A 19184-nucleotide genomic window follows, 5' to 3' on the forward strand; every position below is an offset into this window, starting at 1 on the left:
GATACCCAATCTAAACTTCCCCAGGCACACCTTGAAGATATTTCCTCTTGGACAAAGAGACCAACTCCCATCTCACTACAACTTCCTTTCAAGTAGATACAGAGAGTGATAAGGTCTCTCCTGAGCCTCCTTTTCTCTAGGCTAAACAACATGAATTCCCTCTGCTGCTCCTTATAGGACTTGAGCTCCAGATCCTTCACCAGCTCCATTGCCCTTCTCTGGATACACTCCAGCACCTCAGTGTTTTTCTTGAAGCAAGGGGCCCAAAACTGAACCCAGGATTCGAGGTGTGGCCTCACCAGTGCCCAGTACAGGGGAAAAAATCACTGCCTTGGTCCTGCTGACCACATGATTTCTGATACGAGCCTGGGCACACTGCTGGCTCATTTTCAGCTGGCTGTTGAGCAGCACCCTCAGATCACTTTCCAGACACTCTTGCCTCAGCCTGGAGTATTGCCTGGACCAAAGTGGAGGACCCAGGAGGTCCTGTTGAATCTCATACCATAGGCCTTGGCCCATCAATGAGAACATGAGAACAAGGGTTAGTGATTGTGAGACTTCTCCCATCTGTTTATAGAATATTTCATCTTCCTCTTCATCCTGGATGGGAGGTCTATAAGAGACTCTCACCAGGATATCTGCCTTGTTGACCTTCCCCTGATTCTTACCCATAAACCCCTAACCCTACTATCGTCACCATCATCAAGCTCTGGACAGGCAAACCACTCCCTACCACACAGGGCTGCCCCATCGCCTCCCCTTCCTTGCCTGTCCCTTCTGAAGAGTTTATGGCCATCCATTGCAGCACTACAGTTGTGCAAGTCATTCCACCATATCTCTGTGATGGCAGCTATTGTCATAGTTTTCCAGGTGCACAATGGATTCCAGCTCCTCCTGTTTGTTGCCCATGCTTCAGTGTAGATGGACTTCAGGCTGTTGATCCCACCACATTTTTGTGGGAAGAACCCACTAATTCCTACATGACCATTCTCATGGTGCTTCCATTGTGTCTAACACATCAATAACTCCTGCGTCTTTGCAGCCACATGGATCTCCATCTCCCACCTCCACTGAGATGTCAGACCAAAAGTCCTCACCAGCACACCATCCCTCAAACACTGGCATGCTGTCCCCAGGTTTTATCTCCAGTGAGCCTGGTTCTAAACCTTTCTCCCCTCAAATTCAGTTTAAAACTCTTCACTAAACCCTGATAACTTCTGTGCAAAGATCCTTTTACCCCTTTGAGACAGGTGTACCCCATCTGTCACCAGCAGGCCCAGTGCCATGTAAACTGACCCATAATTATAATTAACACAGCTGAGAGTTCATATCATTAGAAGTACGAAAGCAGAAAGTAAAGTTAATTGTTTTCATCTCCCTCATACGGTTACTTATGAAACCAGGCCTCATGAGGACACATGATGTATTTCAACGAGACAATAAAAAGCAGCACATAATTACACAACTCCTTGGAGTAACGGGTTTGTATCCTTGAAAATTCTCCAGAAAGTATTCCAACTGTGTGAATCGCCTCAACTATTACATTGCTGTCAGTTCAGACAAATGATGCATGCAAATACATCCTTATACAAACAGTGTGTTTATAATGCCACATTTTAATATAATTACATCATGAGGTAATTAGAATGTGCAGTTATATAAGTCTCACCTTTCTCCTGCTACTGAATGAACTGCTAACTACAAGGGAAAGATTAATCTTTATTAGTGATGTTTGAGTTAATGGTTTCTGAACATGAAAAGAAAAACAAATGCCTAAAAATGGGAGATTTTCCTAGACAAGCAACTTCTGCTCTGTAAAAAGTTTCTGTACAGCAAGTCATTATTTTTCTAATAATTTAAAAAAATAAAATAAAGTTTGAGAGTGTAAAGCAGAAAACTGCTGGGTCATGAAAGGTGAGATAAGCATCTGTACTGACAAGAATATAAAACTACTAGTGAATTCAGAAATTTACGTTTTTCATTATTTCTGTAGAGAATTATTTATCAAAACACTGCTTTATACTTAGTGCCTAAAAATATCAGATCAAAACAGAATTTTAACATTTCAGGACTCCTAATGACTATTTTCACATTATCCAAGTCTACGCAACTTCATAGAGAGCAACATAGAGACTGCAGATCTAAGTCCTTAAGTCATATTTGACCACAACTTCTATGAATGCTATAAACCCAGGGAGTCAAAGTTTCCATCAGAAGATTTATGAGACAGTGATCTTTAATCAGAAACCACCTTCTAGGATCTGGATTCAGCCTGGCTGATGAGATATTAAGAAAAAAAGAAAATGACGTATGAAAAGTGGTTTGGAACTCTAATCTGAACTGAAAGCATTTAGGATCTTTTTTATGCCGGGACAAGGCTTGTGGCTAGCACCCACATACACTGGCTGTTAAAAAAATATATTAAGGATATGAACTGAATGTTCATGTATTTGAATGTATCTGCTTTTATACATGTACAATTTAAACAGTGAATTTCTTGGAATACAAGTCATTGCCTGATGTGTTATGTAGGGTAAGTGTATTTTTCGCCCACAAGAGAGAGGAACAAAAGAGACTTATCAAACTGGGTCTGATTGTATAGATTAGTGAGCAATAACCCCTTTCCACAAAGTACATAAATGCATATTTCTGAGACTTCTGTGACTTATTAAAGCTCTTTTTTGTTTGAATCTTTTATATGCATAAGTTGTGTGCAAACTCCACACTTATGTCATGTTCTTGCTTTTCATCCTTATGCATCAAAGTGAATTGTAAGAGAGAACTCTTACAAGCAGAGTATGAAGCCCGGAAGAACTGATGCAGCAATACCTAAGGAACAGATGAAAAGCCATAAACTCTTTCCTGGCCACGCAGCTGACATAATAAAATTGTTCTATTAACAAAATCGTGCTCCATTATCCAGTTTTGTAGCAACACAGATAGGCAATATTTGCACCAGTATCAGGAAACAGTACCTGTTTAGACAAAAAGCTTTCACAATAAAGACTACTGATATGGAGCACTGTGTTATGACTACTGTAAATATTACCCATCAGAATAAATTAATTTATTTTACAGCTAAGCACTCTGTACCTATTGAATAAATTTACTTTTTTTCTTTTGAATAATTTTCTTATGTAATTTAAATTATATCACTTAAATGAAAAAATTCATATAAGAAGAATAGTGCAACTAAATTCGGAAATGCATAGGGGCTTTGGTATATTACTATAAAGTCAAATTAGCATAAAAAGAGAGCTCAGTATTAAAAGTATGGTTTAGACTTCATTTTTGTACAGTGCAACAATTGTGCAACAGAATCTAGCACTAGTTCAGTAAATAGTTAAAATCATGTATTAATACAGTAGTGCCAAAAGAAGTATTTCCATCCAATGTACTTACTCAACATAATCACTTATAACTAAACTTTTCACAGTATGTTTTTCATGAATAAATTCAGGCATAGATGATCCAGTGCCTGCAATTTCCAGTTCTGAACTTTCTGTCAACAGGAAAGTCATGCACTATGAAGGAATACCAGAAATTTCTTTATCAAAAAGGTTGTTGAGCATTGGAATGGGCTGCCCAAGGAAGTAGCAGAGTCATCATCCCTGGAGGTATTTAAAAGACAAGTATATGTGGCACTTGAGGACATGGTTTAGTGGTGGGCTTGGCAGTGCTGGGTTAATGGTGGGACTTGATCATCTTAAAGGTCTTTTCCAGCTAAACTATTCTATGATTATATGAATATTGGAAAAAAGGGTCCTGTTTCCAAACAGCCAACCAACCTCATATTTAAGAGATTTAAGACCTCAAGCAGACATTTCTGTATTCCTCTCAATAAGTGTAGCAAAGAAAACACAATGAAAGTATAACAGCATAGTTCAACAGCACCATCTCATCTACTTAATTTTCTTTTTCCTCAAGATTCTCTGGAACACTAAATACAGCATTCTCTCTCTTTAAGATTTTTTTTTTCCCCAGAGGAAAATAACTGTATGAAAACTGTCCAGCCATTTACTAGGAAAATTTGCATCATTATCTCTTTTTATTACTGCAACAGAGCATGTTGACAATAGACTACCAAACTAACATTTCTCATGTATTTGAAAGCAATGGAGAAAAACTAATTCAGTTAAGCTACACTGAATAAACTTGATGCAAATTATATAACTTCTATAAATATCAGATATGCTTGATAAACTCTCATGTTTGTCAAGTGCCTCTAAGCTGAAGTGCTCCTCTTACCTGCCACTGTTTCATGAGCTCCCGAACCATTTTGGCATCTTCTAGTGTCTTTTCTTTGTGTGTAGCATCCTGCAGGACATTTGCAGTTGTTTCAGCTTCTGTAAGCCAAGCAAGAAACTTTTCGAGATCCAGGTAGAATTGCTGCAACATTCTCAGGGCTGATTCCAGTGCTGCTTCACGCTCACCAACCCTGCACAAGCACAAACAGTTAAATACAGCACTCTTTGGAAGAAAGCAAATCTTAATCATTAAATCAAAACATAACAAAGACATGCTAAATATTTTTCATATACCAATAAAAGTAAATTTGCAGATACATCAGCTAGAGAACTTGTATGGTATGTTTGGCAGGTAGGGTTCCTTTTTTACCTTTTCAGTTGAGAAGTAATAAGTGGAATCTGCCTGATAAAAAATTAGGCAAAAGCACTTCTTTCAAAGCACTATTCCTGAAACAGGCACAGTTGAAAACAAAAAAAATAATCAGCAGTAGTTCCCTGATTTGCTTTAATCAAAGATTATTTTCTAATTTGTCATTAACATGGGAAATCATGTTCATTTTCATAAATGAAACAGTTTCTGGCCGCTGCATGGTACAATATATTTAATTATTAGTTTTTATGACCTGAAACCTTTGGTGACTACGTTCAACACCTTAAACCCTAATAACACTGACATTTCTGGAGGGTTTTGTAGTTTATCTTTCTTCTTTCTTTTTTTTTTAAATATAAATGTGAAAAATTACAAGGATGATTTCTATCACTTACGTGATAAAATACAATTTTTAAAGACCAAATTTATCTTATCTTTGGGGAAGATCTAATTCATGGATTAAGGAAAAACCCTGAAGACTTCAGCAATTCTAGTGTTGAAAAAACATTAAAGCAAATCTGTGTTCTATCAGCATTCCTGTGCAATGTAGGTGTCACATGTACTCACTGATTTTTGGTATTGAACTGAGCACAATATGGATTTAGAAACAAGATCAGTTAAGTATAACATACTGTTCATTAACATCAGTCTGCCAAGGCTACTTAGCTATTGTATTACATGCATATTTGTTTAACATCAACATTATAACTGAATAATTTTTTAAGCTCTGAAAATATATAGTAAAGTCATTTGGTAATTTATACTACTTCAAGTGGAATGAATGCTATTTGATGCACACACCTGTGTTAAGTCTACAAATCTGTGGTTGTCTGCATATATCTTGATAGATTTCCTGTCCAGTTTTATAGTTATTTAGGTAGAGACTAAGATACTAGATTTTAGCAGATATAATTTCTTGAGTTGTAATTTATCAGAGGAGGTCATGAAATTTCTAAGTGCTAATCTCTCTTTCAAATCCTGTTTCCTGTTGTGAAGAGGCTGCACTCTTGATAAGTAATGATATCACCCTAAAACACAGTACACTGGTTGAAGTGAGAAAAGAAAAAAATACAAACACCACCACAAGTTTTGGCCAAGTGGCACTGACTTAACATGTTTTTCGACAAGTGTATAAGCGATTTGCAGCAGAGGATAGTAAGAAAAATTCAGTCAGAGTATAAGCAAGGACAACCATTTCAGAAAAGAAAAAAAAAATCCTCCCTGAGAGTCAAATGCCACAATAGCTACATATTTCTACCATATTTTTAACCCTTTAACACCTTATTTGCTTTTCCCAACCATTTGGTTAGAAAAGGAACTAATTTTTCATTCAAAAAATGAGAAAGCTATTGATAAACCTCAGCACAAAGTCATCCACCAATTTTTTTAAAGCTTAAAAATGGACTGGATTTTCATCTCAGTTGCACCTGTTGCCATCTACAAGAACTCTCCACATCATGGCACTGCTTAGGCTGTTTTAGAATGTGTCTCCAGGGGGATGTCAGTAGGAAACACTTCGTTTCAGAATAGTGAACATGATCTCTTTCCTGGCTTTATTCTACCTGGACGTGAACATGTCTTGTAGTTAGGCCACTCTTCAAATATAAAACAATTGCAATGAAAGAATTTGTTGTTCTTTTGTTAAACTAAAGAATAATTACATAGAAATTACATCTAAATAAGCTATTATTATACATTAAATCAGTATAAACTTAGAAAAAAGACAATAAGAAAATCTTTTACCTGGAAAATAATATATTGACCTATTTACCATTTTTAGCTCAAAAATAGCATTACAGTTATTCAATACAACTGGGAAATGGAACAAACTTGCAAAACCTAAATATACTTTATCCAGTTCTTCAGAGCACAATTCTATTATAAGATATGCTTTGTAGCATTATTTTAATTCAATTTACAGTGTGCAATATGATAATTAATATCAGTGCCTTTGCAGAATCAGGTATAACGCTTTTTTTTACTGCAGTTTCTTCATAACATTAAAGGCTCATTTTTAATTCCTGTACACCTGAATTCCTATAAATATACAGCAATGGTCTAATAATAGCATTCTGCAAACACGTGGTGACACTTTAAAAACAAAGAACAACACAAGCACAGATATGGAAAAGATACTCAAAGGGAGAGCTGTTGTAAGATTACTCAAAATCAGAATTTATGTTACAGAGAAACTCTAAGACTTCATGAAAAAATATAGCTTTTTATTGATCTGGGTAAAGAATGAAGTTTTCACTATGAAGAATCTTCTGGCACTTCTATGATGCACAGAAATCTCATGACACATAATTCTTTCAGTTTGCAGAAACGTGTTTCTTATCTATGGGCATACTAACACACCTTCCAGAAAATATCTAGTACTTTGCATTTTAAATTTTGGTTTAGCTGACATGCAATAGACATTCAGCTACATTGACAGCTCTGCAGTGTATCAATAATCTTCACTCTACTTGGCTTTTTACCTACTTCAAAATTATGAGGTTAGAATAGAGAAAAGAAGGTCTAAACATAAAGACTGAGTATCAAATCCAGTATATGGTAAGATAAATTGCACAAAATTATAGGGGAGATAAAAATACGTATATTGACTAAGAAATTATTGCAAAAAAAATAAAATAAAGATTCTTCCTCTTTAGTCTGTATCACCCAAATATGTTTAATTCTATGGTGAGTGCAAGCTGTAAGAAAATAACATGAAGTAAGCAGAAATATATTTCAGTGTAAATGGAAAACTGCACAGCAGAAACACTACAAAGTACTCCTAATATACTTTAAGATAATAAGAAAAAACAGTTTGTATCTGTTCTACTATGACATAAAAATAAAGTGTATAACCAAAAGCTTCTTATTCAAAGGAGAAACACTAAAGATGGGATTCATCTTAGTTTCATCTAGGCACCAAGAAGTCAAGCAATTACACTCCCTCTGCAAAACATGGAGACTAGCATTGCTGGAATTTAATTTCTCCTCTATTTTCTGTACACATCTGTTGTACCAGATCAAGGTCATAGTAAATTTTTTTCTTCTTGACTACAACATTAAATCATCTAAAGTTTAGACAATTTTAATTTTACACAAGCCTAAATTTTATGTGTCTAAAAGTAGGTAAGCTGGTCACCAATCTTCCCTGTAAATTTGATTATTAAGAACTGTTGGGATCAGTTGGACTGACCAACTCTAGTTGTCATATGAGCTTTGTGGCAGAACAGAAATTGTGGTACTGTTTTAAGAACGCATCAGCTCAAAGCTTCAAGTTAAGGGAAAACAGTAGCATGTCAGATGAAGTGAGACAAGCAATGTGTCTAAGTGTGAAAATTTATACTGCAAGGAAGAAGTTTTTAAGGGTTTTAAAAAAATCCACAAAAAAAAGAAAGCTACCAGCCTCTGCTACAGGACATTGCAGTTGTGCTGAGAACCTTTAAAGCTAATATTTTTTAAATGTAGCTCTATAAAAATGTTTGAGAAAATAAGCAGGGGAAAAGGAAGTTATCTGAAATCTGTGGGATCTTCAAGTTCATAATCAAGGTATTGTATTATTAACTAAAAACCAGAATTTACCATGACATACATAAAAAAAAATATATACACAACAAAACCAACATCTATACCACTGAACATCTTGTTCCAGAATCTAACAAGAATCAAAAGTGCTGAGCTTTGGGAACGATGGTGTCATTGAGAGTTCGACTTGATGATTCTTGTGGGTCCCTTCCAACTCAGAATATTCAGTGATTCTGTGATTAAACGAATCACCAGAGTACTTCATTCTACACTACCCAATCCCATGCAACACAAGGAATATAGTGCTTGAAGAGGCTCCATGAGTGTGAATATCAGATTTTTCTTCAGCTCTAGTATTTGCTACATAATTTGGAATTAATCATTCACATTTTATAAGTATGTGTTTGTCTATTTGAAATTGCAATGCTTATTAACATTACAAGCTACACTACAAGGGTCAGTGATAATGCTTTGAGATGCCCAGAAAACAGGACATACAGTAACTGCAGAGCACAAACTAACAAATTTCTGTTCCCCAGGTATTTCTTTAAGAGCAATAAAAGTGAAGAAACTCTGTATCATTCAGTGTTCAATAGATCAGTAAATCACACTTCCATCTGCAAACTGTAGTGATCTAAAGTTATCACACTGAGATGTAAAATAAAATATCCTGGACTACTGGAAAGTATCAGTAAATGGTTTTACTTCTATAGTTCCTGTGGTTCTCTCTCTATAACTCTATAACTGTATTTTCTCTTTGCTGACATTACAATTCAATACAATAAAAAAAAAAAGTACCCAAATTTCTTTTCTGGAGCCAACTATCACAGAGAATTTGAACTACATGCACCTTCCTGCTAATGCTGGAAGCAGTTTGCACTTTTTCATGAGGTTTATATCCCTTCTGCCAGTATGACAAAGGAACAATTGCAAAGCTTTATTGGAACATTTAATTTTTACTACTGTATAAGTTTAAGCTCTTACTGGTAACCCTTCTTCAGCTGCTTTAACTTTGACTGATAAAGAACCCATCAAAGAGGCAGAATAATCTAACCTCAGATAAAGTGTGAACACAAAGAGATGTCACAGATATGAAAGTAAATGAAATTCTTAAACATGAATTTCCTAAAATAACTATTATTGATATAATTTTGAAATGCAAATTCAAAATAAATCATATTCAATAGTTTTGGGAATGCTGCTTAGAAGAATTTTCTTCCAGAACCTAGGGACTATATTCTATACTGCCAGTTAAAAGTTATTAATGCCTGCCAGTAAGTGATTAATATGCAGATTAACTCTGGAATGGCTGATACAACATTCAGTGGGGAAAACTATGTTGAGATAGCATTTTAAGTACTGCTTTCATTTGGTTTTCTGGATCTCAACTAACTTGAAACTGCAGTAAGGGACACACAATATTTTTCCAGTAACACTTTTATATAAATGTGCCTTTTAGTTCGACCATTCAAACAGAAGTTACTGGCTTTTGTCTGCTGTCGACACTGGCATATATATGTGGTTCTAAACTTTTTGAGTGATCTTTATATATACATGCTTACATCCCACTATCATTATTTTGTCTGGCTTATCGTAAAGTGTTCTTATCCAAGTTGATTCTCCAGAACTGGAGATTGCCCATCCTTGTGCAACTCTAGCTCTGAAACGACTTCTATGTTGCAAATGGGCAGAAAGGCTCAAAGTGCAACTAAACTCAGAGCTACAATATCAGCATCCCGAACGCTCGAGATCAGCATTCAGATTAGCTGACATACATCCACAGGCCTTTAGGCTCCCATTATTCTGATTGAGGAACCACTAAAGTTTTGGTGTGGTGGTACAGAATTTTGTACTCTAAAGACAGACTTTCTGGGTTTTTTTTTAAAGTCATTTTGTGCTTCAGTCCTTACGGTAAGGACTAAGTAACAAATCTGATGAAAAAGCTACCTCTACAAAGGCAACAGTAACTTTCTCGAACTCTTTGCCTGATCTTTATCACCATTAGCACCTTCCTAAAGACAGCTGATGTGGAGAACTTAAAGAAGGAAAGATTTCATTTCACACATGGAAAGGCCTTTAAATAAACAAGCAAGAATGCCTTTTATGGAGCTCAGTGAGGACATACAGAGAGAACCTGTTGGTTCAGGCGTATAAACAGGATTCCTACCAGCGACTTAAATCTTTTTGTATGTGCATGTCCTGGTTTCAACTGAGGTAGAGTTAATTTTCTTCTCAGTACCCAGTACAATGCTGTGTTTTGGATTAGAGAGATGAGAATAATGTTGATAACACACTGATGTTTTGGCTGATGCAGTGTACCCTAAGTCAAGGACTTCACAGGGTCTCATGCTCTGTCAGTGAGCAGGTGCACAAAAAGCTGGGAGGGAACATGGCCAGGAGAGGTGACCTGAACTGGACAAAGGGACATTCCATACCACAGAACATCTGTGAGAACAAACTGAGAGGAGTTGGCTGGGGGCTGCCAATTACTGCTTGGGGACTGGCTGGGTATCAGTCAGTGGGTAGTGAGTATTATGTATCACTTGTTTCTCTTGGGTTCTGCTACTTTCTCCCTCTCCTTATAATTAAAATTATTATTATTATTAATAATAGATTATTATTATTATTATATTTAGTTTAAATTATTAATTTGTTCTTATCTCAACACAAAAAGTTTACCTTTTCTTTCTGATTCCTCTCCCATCTTGAGTGGAGTGTGCGAGTAGCTGCATCATCCTTAATGATGGCTGGGGTTAAACCACAACAATGCAGTACTTCTCTCTGCCTTAAATTTATTTCTCAACAATATAATCTACTGGCAGAAAGCTGACTCTTGATGTTTTCAGATAACCTGAAGGTCATCTCTGCATTGGCTGCATTATCCATATTTATAATGAACAAATAACCAATGAAAAAATTTTGAATTCCAGATGTAATTGTGCACACAGAGAGACTAAGTGCAACAGTTGCTCCAAAATAAACACACAAAAGCAGGTCTCTGCAGATTCTCTTACCTTCTGCAGGAAGGAAGAACAAAACCCCTCAATGTCCCCTCGTTCCAATTGGAACTCAAGACTGTTTTTATATGGACACAGGAATGTTCTTTTCCTGATAATCACACAGACTTTCCTAACTGATGACAGTCTCTTCAGATATAAAATTCAAACATGTGATCTTAGTAATAAGCCCATGTAGTTTGTCCTTACAAATCTCTTGACACACAGGGGAAAATACTTCAAAGAGATGCATTTTTTTTTCCTGAATCGTTTTCCTATTGTAAAACTCTGCAAAACCAGAAAACATGTTGTATTAAAAAATATTTCTGGTGTTTAGCTACTTTGGAAAATGGATGCAGCGAGAGAGAGAAAATATTTTCTTTCTCATTGGCTGGCTTGTTTCTGGTCTTATACCTGTCATAGACCTTCATGAAACAGCCAGGACCTGCATGAAAATAAAAAAATTCATCAACCCACCCCCTCATTTGGTCTGAACTTCTCTCTCTGTCACTACAGATAGTATATCAATTTGACAATGTATTTTTGAATTTAGATTGTTTGTCCCTTACACTTCTTTATTAAAGCACCATTGATATTTAATGGCAAAAAGAGGAAAAAACCCCAACCTGTGTTTATCCATGAAGTTTCAGATCAACCTTGGATATTAACATCCCATCTCTTCTACACAATTATTTTTCAGACTGAGAAGGATTTCTAAAAGCAGAAGATATATCAGACTCTAGGGCACAAATCACATATATGGATTTCTGGACCTTTAAACTTCTTTTTAAATAAGCACCTGCCAACATGAGAACAGGGGATCTGTGTTATCCCAAGGAAAATTTCTCATTCACCTTTTTTTAAAAATAATTTCCGTCTCTCTTATGCTCCGTTCACTTATGGGATCCCACATTCCCAAAATGTTTCTTTAAGGGATGACAAACAGAGAGAGAGTTAGAAGGAATTTTTCCTAACAGGCTTTTCTTGCACCCATTGTTCTTGTCTCTTTTTCCATGCTTATGCCTCGGCATAGGTCAAGAATATCTAAAAATATAAGTGTATATTTTCTTGATGTTCATCCTAACCATAGATTATCACACTTACATGGCAAGCTACAGAAAAATCATTAATGAAACTCAGCGTATTCCTTTGTAATTAAAATTAATTATAGATTGTTTTTTATACCATTGAAAACAGTTTATATGTATTTTTGATTTCTAATCTCCTGATAAATTTTCATTAGAAGCAATGGCTTTTCAGAGAGTAAATCTTAAGAGTTATCAGGTTAAAGAAAAGGGAATCACAGACATATGAAGTATACAATCACAGACATATGAAATATCACTAAAAATTACTTGTAGATACAGAATAATATTTTGATGAACTCACTCGAGGATTTTCTAAGCAGCCCTTACTGACAGCTTAAAAGCAATCTTAAAACACAAAATAAGTAAACAGAAAAAAATTCCAAAGTAAAAAAAAAAACCAAACCAGAACAAACAACCCTGCAAACCCCCCCACCACCCTCCCCCCAGTTCTCTGAACTCACGGAACAGATTCCAGTCTTATCCTCGTATCATTCAAGTAATGCCCCAGCAAAACACGGGAAGATAACACTTAATTATTCTGATATTCCCATTCAAGAGAGAACTCAGAAAAAGAAGAAATATTAAAATCAATACTAAAACCAAACAGACAAAACTTGTCTCTTATTGTACCAAAAGAAGCAAAAAGATTATTGTTCTGTTTAAATCTTCTTCATGCTTCATGGTCCATAATGTGTAGAATTAAGTTTTTCCTTGCATTCCAAAACATTTAATTCTGTTGAGATTCCAAGGCAGTCAACAGTGCCATCTAATAAACAGCATATTAATTACTCAAATACAATTTAGTAAGATAAAATCTTTGCTTTCTAAGACAGTGAAGTATAATTAAAACTGATTGTGAAAATAATTATATTCTAAAAGCACTTGTTTCCTTAGCCTTACTTACTGTAGAAACAACTAGATTTAATAAGACTGTGAAATGCACTGATGGCATTACATGAAATCAATTAGGACTCACAAAGGATACTATTAAACTGTTAGTGCAGTTTTCATTTAAAGAGTCAGCCTCTGAGGACTGAGCTCAGTGGTGTAGCAGAACAGTGATTTGCTACCATGTAAGACAGAGAAGCCTCAGTTCCCAGGCTGGAAAACTTCTCTGGCAGCACTTACAGTTCTTATTGTACCATACATCATCTTAAGTTAAGTGAGAGCAACACTAAATAAACACATTTTTTCCCCTCTAAAACACGGGCCTCAAGTTGTAGTTACATTACACAAAGATGCTGACAGATCAGATTGACTCAATATGTTTTAAAAAATCTCTTCTAATATGTCAGTATATTTTAAGAAGCATAAAATGCTAACAAAAAAAAAATACCAGCTCTGTAATATTCAGATCAGAAGCAGCTGGTAACAAAAACTGGTTAGCATCTGAGTGAGAATGAAAGAAGTCAACCTGTCTACTGTTTCTTCCATCAATATAATCTAATATAATCATATTAGTTATAAAGAACCACTCCATATAGTTATTCTACAGTATTCAGGAGGTTTCAAACTCCTACATAAAATCGAAACATAAAATAAGTTCTACATTATAATGAGATAATGTGATTATAATATTTCTACTGCAGAAAGATTGTAAAACAACAGGAACTACAACCAGAAATAGTACAGAGTAACACTAATAATTTATTATTACACAGTTTCAACAACACTGGGAAGAAACGACACCTCTAGTTCTGTTCCTCTGCTCCTCAGGATCATGTAAATATAAATAAATAATTAAATAATGAAATTACTAGAGCCCAATTCAGAAAATTCAGATGCTGTTCAACTCACACTCAGTTCAACAGAATTTCAGTATATGTTTGATACAAAAGACTTACAGAGAAAATCCTAACTTCAGTGAAGTGAATGACTAACCTTCAACTGACTTCAAAGGGAATAGGATGCTCTGTGATAGTTCTACGTCAACTCTTTTTTGGGTGAGTTTCAGAGACAAAAATTCTTAGCATAAGAAATCATAACCCTTCAGCAACAATTCTGGAAAATTTCACAGAGGGGAGAGAGACATAAATATACCAAAACACTAAGTCTAGGAGTGAGGATGGGCACTCTGCTTTCATGTGTATCATTCTATAGTTCTTTAATGAATGCATTATGGACCAGTAAAAATCTGTGTCTTTGCAAAAAAAAAAAATTGGCAAATTTTTCTTAGAATTTATTGAAACTAAAGATGAAAACTAAAAATAAAGCAACATTATCTATTTACTATCCACAAGTTAAGCCCCCATACAAGGAGCTATTTAGGAAGCATGAAAGGGGTGCAAAGCTGAATAGAACGAAACTGAGATTAAGAGCATAATATGTAGTCAACGTAAATGATTTTCAACCTTGAGCATTAGGAGCCTGTTCCAGGGGTGCAGTAGTAGGTGTTATTAAGTGCATTAATTAACATCGGGAAAAGGGTGCGAAGAACAGAATGGCAAATTTATTTAGATTAGTCAAACTCAGAAGGACCCTGAATAATTCCAGATGGAAAAAATCATCAGGAACTTGACAGAAGAAAAATTCAATTTTTTTTCATGGTTAGGTTTCGCGAATGAAGATTTGGGAAGGCTCTATCCACATTTGCTACAGGCACACTGGTGGCTTATGAGGCCAATACGAGACAGACATATCCGATTGCAAAAGGCACAGCAGAAAGACTCCTTAGGTGGTGTATTCTGCAATACATGGTTCTTTCTGCGTTGCCTTTTTTCCTCGAGGGTGATCCTGCGTGTGTTCTCAAAGGAGACAGCTGCGTTATAGATGGTGTGTCTCCAGGCCTCCCGATTTGAGGCCAGAGTGGACCAGTTATGGTGATCAATATGGCCAAGGCTGAGATGTTGTTTCACGGAGTCCTTGTATCTTTTCTTCGGGGCTCCTCTCATGCGGCAGCCAGTGGCAAGTTCACCATAAATATTCAATAGATGTGTTCAAAATACCGGACACTACAAGAAGTATCTAAACTCAGTATACACTGCTGGGTTCTGAACTAGCTGTAGCCTTGAAGACATTTAGTATTTTAAACCAAGACCACCACCTTCATGAAAGTGCCAATACATACTTGCATCTGAAAGATTACTAGTAATGAAAAGAAACGAATAAATATTTATGTACATCTTTAACTCATTCTCCTGAGGCTGGCTTGGGTATCTTGTCCCAGCCAAGAAGAAAGGAGAGTAATATCATGATGTGAAAGCAAATTTAGCTAAAGCAAAATTTAATAAATACTTTCTATGCTTCTACTCTTATTTTTCCCAACATGAAAGAACTAACAGTGACAAATGTCCACAGCTCCAAGGGGTCAGCACAGTCTAAAAAGGAAGGGTGTCACCAAAGGCAGATCTGAACTATGGTTTCTTAGTGGCATCTTATTTGACAAGTATATTCTGATAGTGTTCCACAGGAACAAAGAGAGAAGACAAGCCCTAGGAGAACTGCCTCCCATCCCTTAGAGTAAAACCACACTGACTTACCAGTCAACTACCACAAAAATAAATCTACCCTCTTGGAAACAGTAAAGGCACAGGGTTCAACAGACACCATTAGCAACTAATTAACATAACTGAAGCATCAACTTCAGACATGTTCCAAGCACTGAGAACTTATGGAAATGTCTGAACTGTTTGCCATTACTGATAATAAACAGCATGTCTTTCAAATTTTGAAATAAAAAAAAAACAAACTAAAATCAACATATAAAAGTCATGTTGTGGGGTACAGAAAAAGCCAATCCAATTTAGATTAAAACAAAAACAAAAACACTAAATTAGACTCAAATCTAACTCGACATTAATAAAAAAGTAAGAAATCATATAAGTAATGGGAAAAAAAAAACAAGAAAAAGAAAACAAGGAAAACAGAAATCATGTAATAATACTAAGATAAAATGTAGAAAGTGGGAAATGGGTGTTTCAAGCTTGACCCTCTAGGTACTTCAAAAAACTTTGTTTTTACCATATCCTGTGTCAAGTAATCAAATGGAAATCTCAGAAATATGCAACACATGTTAACAGATAAAAATAATACATTTTTCCTTTCTTTATCCACAAAAAAGTGGACCTGTAGATTCATTGCCACAAGGCACTACTGTGCTTAAACAGATATGTATTAGATATATAACTGATTACATATCTGGTACAAAGGAAGAAACTGCAGACATGGCAGCTAGAGTGATAGTTCCAAGAGCTATTATTTCTTATCATTTGCAGGAGATAGTATTTTTTTATAGTTTGCAAGAGATGTAACGCTTACTAGCTGGGGAAGAGCTCTACATTTTTCAAATTTGTCAGGGAACATATCCTAGGGCAGTTAAATTTGGGGTGTAGGTCAAGATGTGATTGATACTGGATGATAAACACAATATGAACAGACCAATCTTATCTTTTTCACAGATTCCTTGCTTACTTACTATTCTCCTTTTATTCATCTGTATCAAATACGGCATAAAAGCTCTGTCTTCAAGATTTAGTAGTTGAACCTCATCTCTCTGCAGTGATTTCTCACCATCCCTATTTTAGGATGTTGCCAATTCTACTGCTTTCCAGTCTGCCCTCTGGATTACCACTCCCCCAGGTCTCTGTCTCTTGTGCCACTGATTCTCATCAGGAATTGATGTCATTTGTCCAATTCTTTGTGAGTTTATATAAAAACACGTTATTGAAATTTTGGTCATAGTTAAAACACAGCCACACAACAACAGGCAAGCACCACCGTTGTCAAATCAACACATTTGGTGGTAACTTCCAAAGAGAGACTCAACATTTAATAGGCAGACAGAATTATCCTCAGTTTCAAACATGACTGACAAGCCATTGAGGAGGAAGCTTAGACTGCCTGAACAGCAGCTGAGCAAAAGCTATACAAAAATCCAGGGAAAACACCAGGGAAAACAAAACAAAGCTATCACAAGAATAACAATGCAAACAAAAGATGACAACTAAGGTCATATCTCTTTTTGCTGGCACTCTGCAGGTCCATCAACTTTATTAATTTCTCTTCAGTTTGTTTTAAAGGACATGAAGCCTGATAAGAAGTCTACTGAGGGGAAAGACATTCATTTGTTCTATGAGCTTTGGATGACAGCAATAATCAGTTTGCTATAGTTTGTTAATTTATCTGCAGGCTAATTGGAAATATATTTAAGGTAGGACTTTCAGGGCACAGAGTTCCTGTTCAAATAGAGACCTTCTGTTCTTGTTCAAATAGAGACTAAAACTTTCTAATTACTTAAGAAAATCACACCTTTAAGAAAAAGAACAAAACATTTGTCTTAATCTTCTAATGGAGTAGGAACAAAAATTGACATTTCTGTTCTTTCTGTCACAAAATTGGACTTAGTCTGCCTTAGTACCTTGCTCCTCCTGCATCTCCTGTGGATCCAAAAGAGGAATATTTCTCAAATAGAGTTTTTCTTTGAAATGCCCACATTAAGCTCCGGTTATGATTCCAAGTTTGTTCACAAAACTGCTCTCCCTTTAGAACTCTGTGCCATAAACTATTTAGTGATTTTGTCCAGTTGGATTTCACTACAACATGAGTACTGTTCTCATTTTCTCCAGAAACAAATAAACAGCATTAAACACACAGCAAATATTAAAAAAGCAGTAGGATTCTTAGCCAAGAGCAAAATATAAACCAAGAGAAAAAAATAATGGAAATAGCAACTGTCTGAGTAGTAAGGAATGTGCTTCTAAACATTCTACTTTCACTTTTCCTGCTTAGTTTTTATTGCTAACATGCTCTCAGTATTGGAAGGTCTCTTTGCAAAATGCTACCCCTATCCTCTTTTTTAATTGTCTATAATTAAATCTTTAAGATTAGATGACATTTAAAACCCCAAACCACCAAACTCTCCATGAGTTGAATTAATGGTGCCTAGAGACCTGAGTAAATTCTCTGTGGGACAGACAAGTTGAACAATGAATTTAAAAACAACAACACTCTTCTCTTTGAGGTCATTTCTGTCTGTCTGTGGGAAGACTTAGCAGACCTACACATGATCTATCACCTTTCTGGAAGTGATAAAGGTACTAGACTACGTATATATTTATATTCAAGTGATATGAGAAAATTTAGGTTGTCCAGACTGGTGTTAACAACATGTCCTTGAAGTCACAAGGATCCATAGATCCTTTTCATCAAGTACTGTATTACTGCCATTACCCTCTCCTGAAATAACTCAAGAACTCTTTCCTTTGTTTTCAGTCCTAAAAGAGCTTCTCAAAAATCACAGGAATTTGTTCACAAAAATGGAAATGATGAATCAGAGAGTATTCTGGGTAAGGTTGCTTTTTCAGGGCTTCCTACCAGCATTTTGAAAGTATCAGATATTCAAGACTATCCTCTCACAAAGTAAACCACAAACACTTGCTACCATCAATTAAATTCTCATCTTGGATCCACATAGTTATGTCAGTACTGTAGAAGTATGGTCAGTTGAGTGGAGAATTAAGATAAAACTAGAATATAAGCAGGTAAGATGACTTTCCAGATCTCCTGATTACAGGAGCTTCACTGGTGGTTTTATTTACATCTTTTTATAATTTTTTTCCTATATGTGGATGAAATTTCATCATTCTTTGGGACATTAGGAAGAAAAAATTGCAAGGCAATGTAAACTGATGTCATTGCTGATAAATTTGAGATTATATTTTGTACCTAAATAGTTGTTTGCGAGTGTAGGCAGTTAGTAAAATGTCTTTCAAATAGGTAACCTCTTTTTATCTATCATCATAAAATAACCCCTGTGCACCAAATGGCTTTTTATGTATACTTTTAAAAATGGATATATTAATAAGGGATGATGCAAGTAAAACATAAACAGAAAAATATATCAAATTAAACTCAGAGCACTGAAACCTTGTCATTCCCTCCCTTCTTATAGTCCTTTTTTGAGGGTGCACTATTTTATTTAAAATAAAGGTAACAGAATAGAACAAAGAAAACAAAAAATACTTTA

The 19184-nt window shown here is 35.6% G+C and overlaps 1 protein-coding gene and 1 long non-coding RNA gene across 17 annotated transcripts in view; one reads left to right on the forward strand and one right to left on the reverse strand.

The window, feature by feature from the left end:
- The window catches only part of DMD (dystrophin), a 1059271-nt gene that overhangs the window by 236175 nt on the left and 803912 nt on the right, over positions 1–19184 (reverse strand). For all 16 annotated transcript variants that reach the window (XM_064646827.1, XM_064646828.1, XM_064646820.1 and 13 more), the window contains one exon: positions 4249–4438. In XM_064646827.1, coding sequence (XP_064502897.1) covers positions 4249–4438 — 190 coding nt within the window. The remainder of the gene's footprint in view (positions 1–4248; positions 4439–19184) is intronic.
- LOC135410270 (uncharacterized) lies at positions 887–2905 on the forward strand. Its single transcript, XR_010428593.1, has 2 exons — positions 887–1481; positions 2766–2905. It is a non-coding gene; the product is annotated as an uncharacterized LOC135410270 (long non-coding RNA).

Source organism: Pseudopipra pipra, chromosome 2 (assembly GCF_036250125.1).
Source record: "Pseudopipra pipra isolate bDixPip1 chromosome 2, bDixPip1.hap1, whole genome shotgun sequence".
In the NCBI taxonomy this organism is placed as follows: Eukaryota; Metazoa; Chordata; class Aves; order Passeriformes; family Pipridae; genus Pseudopipra; species Pseudopipra pipra.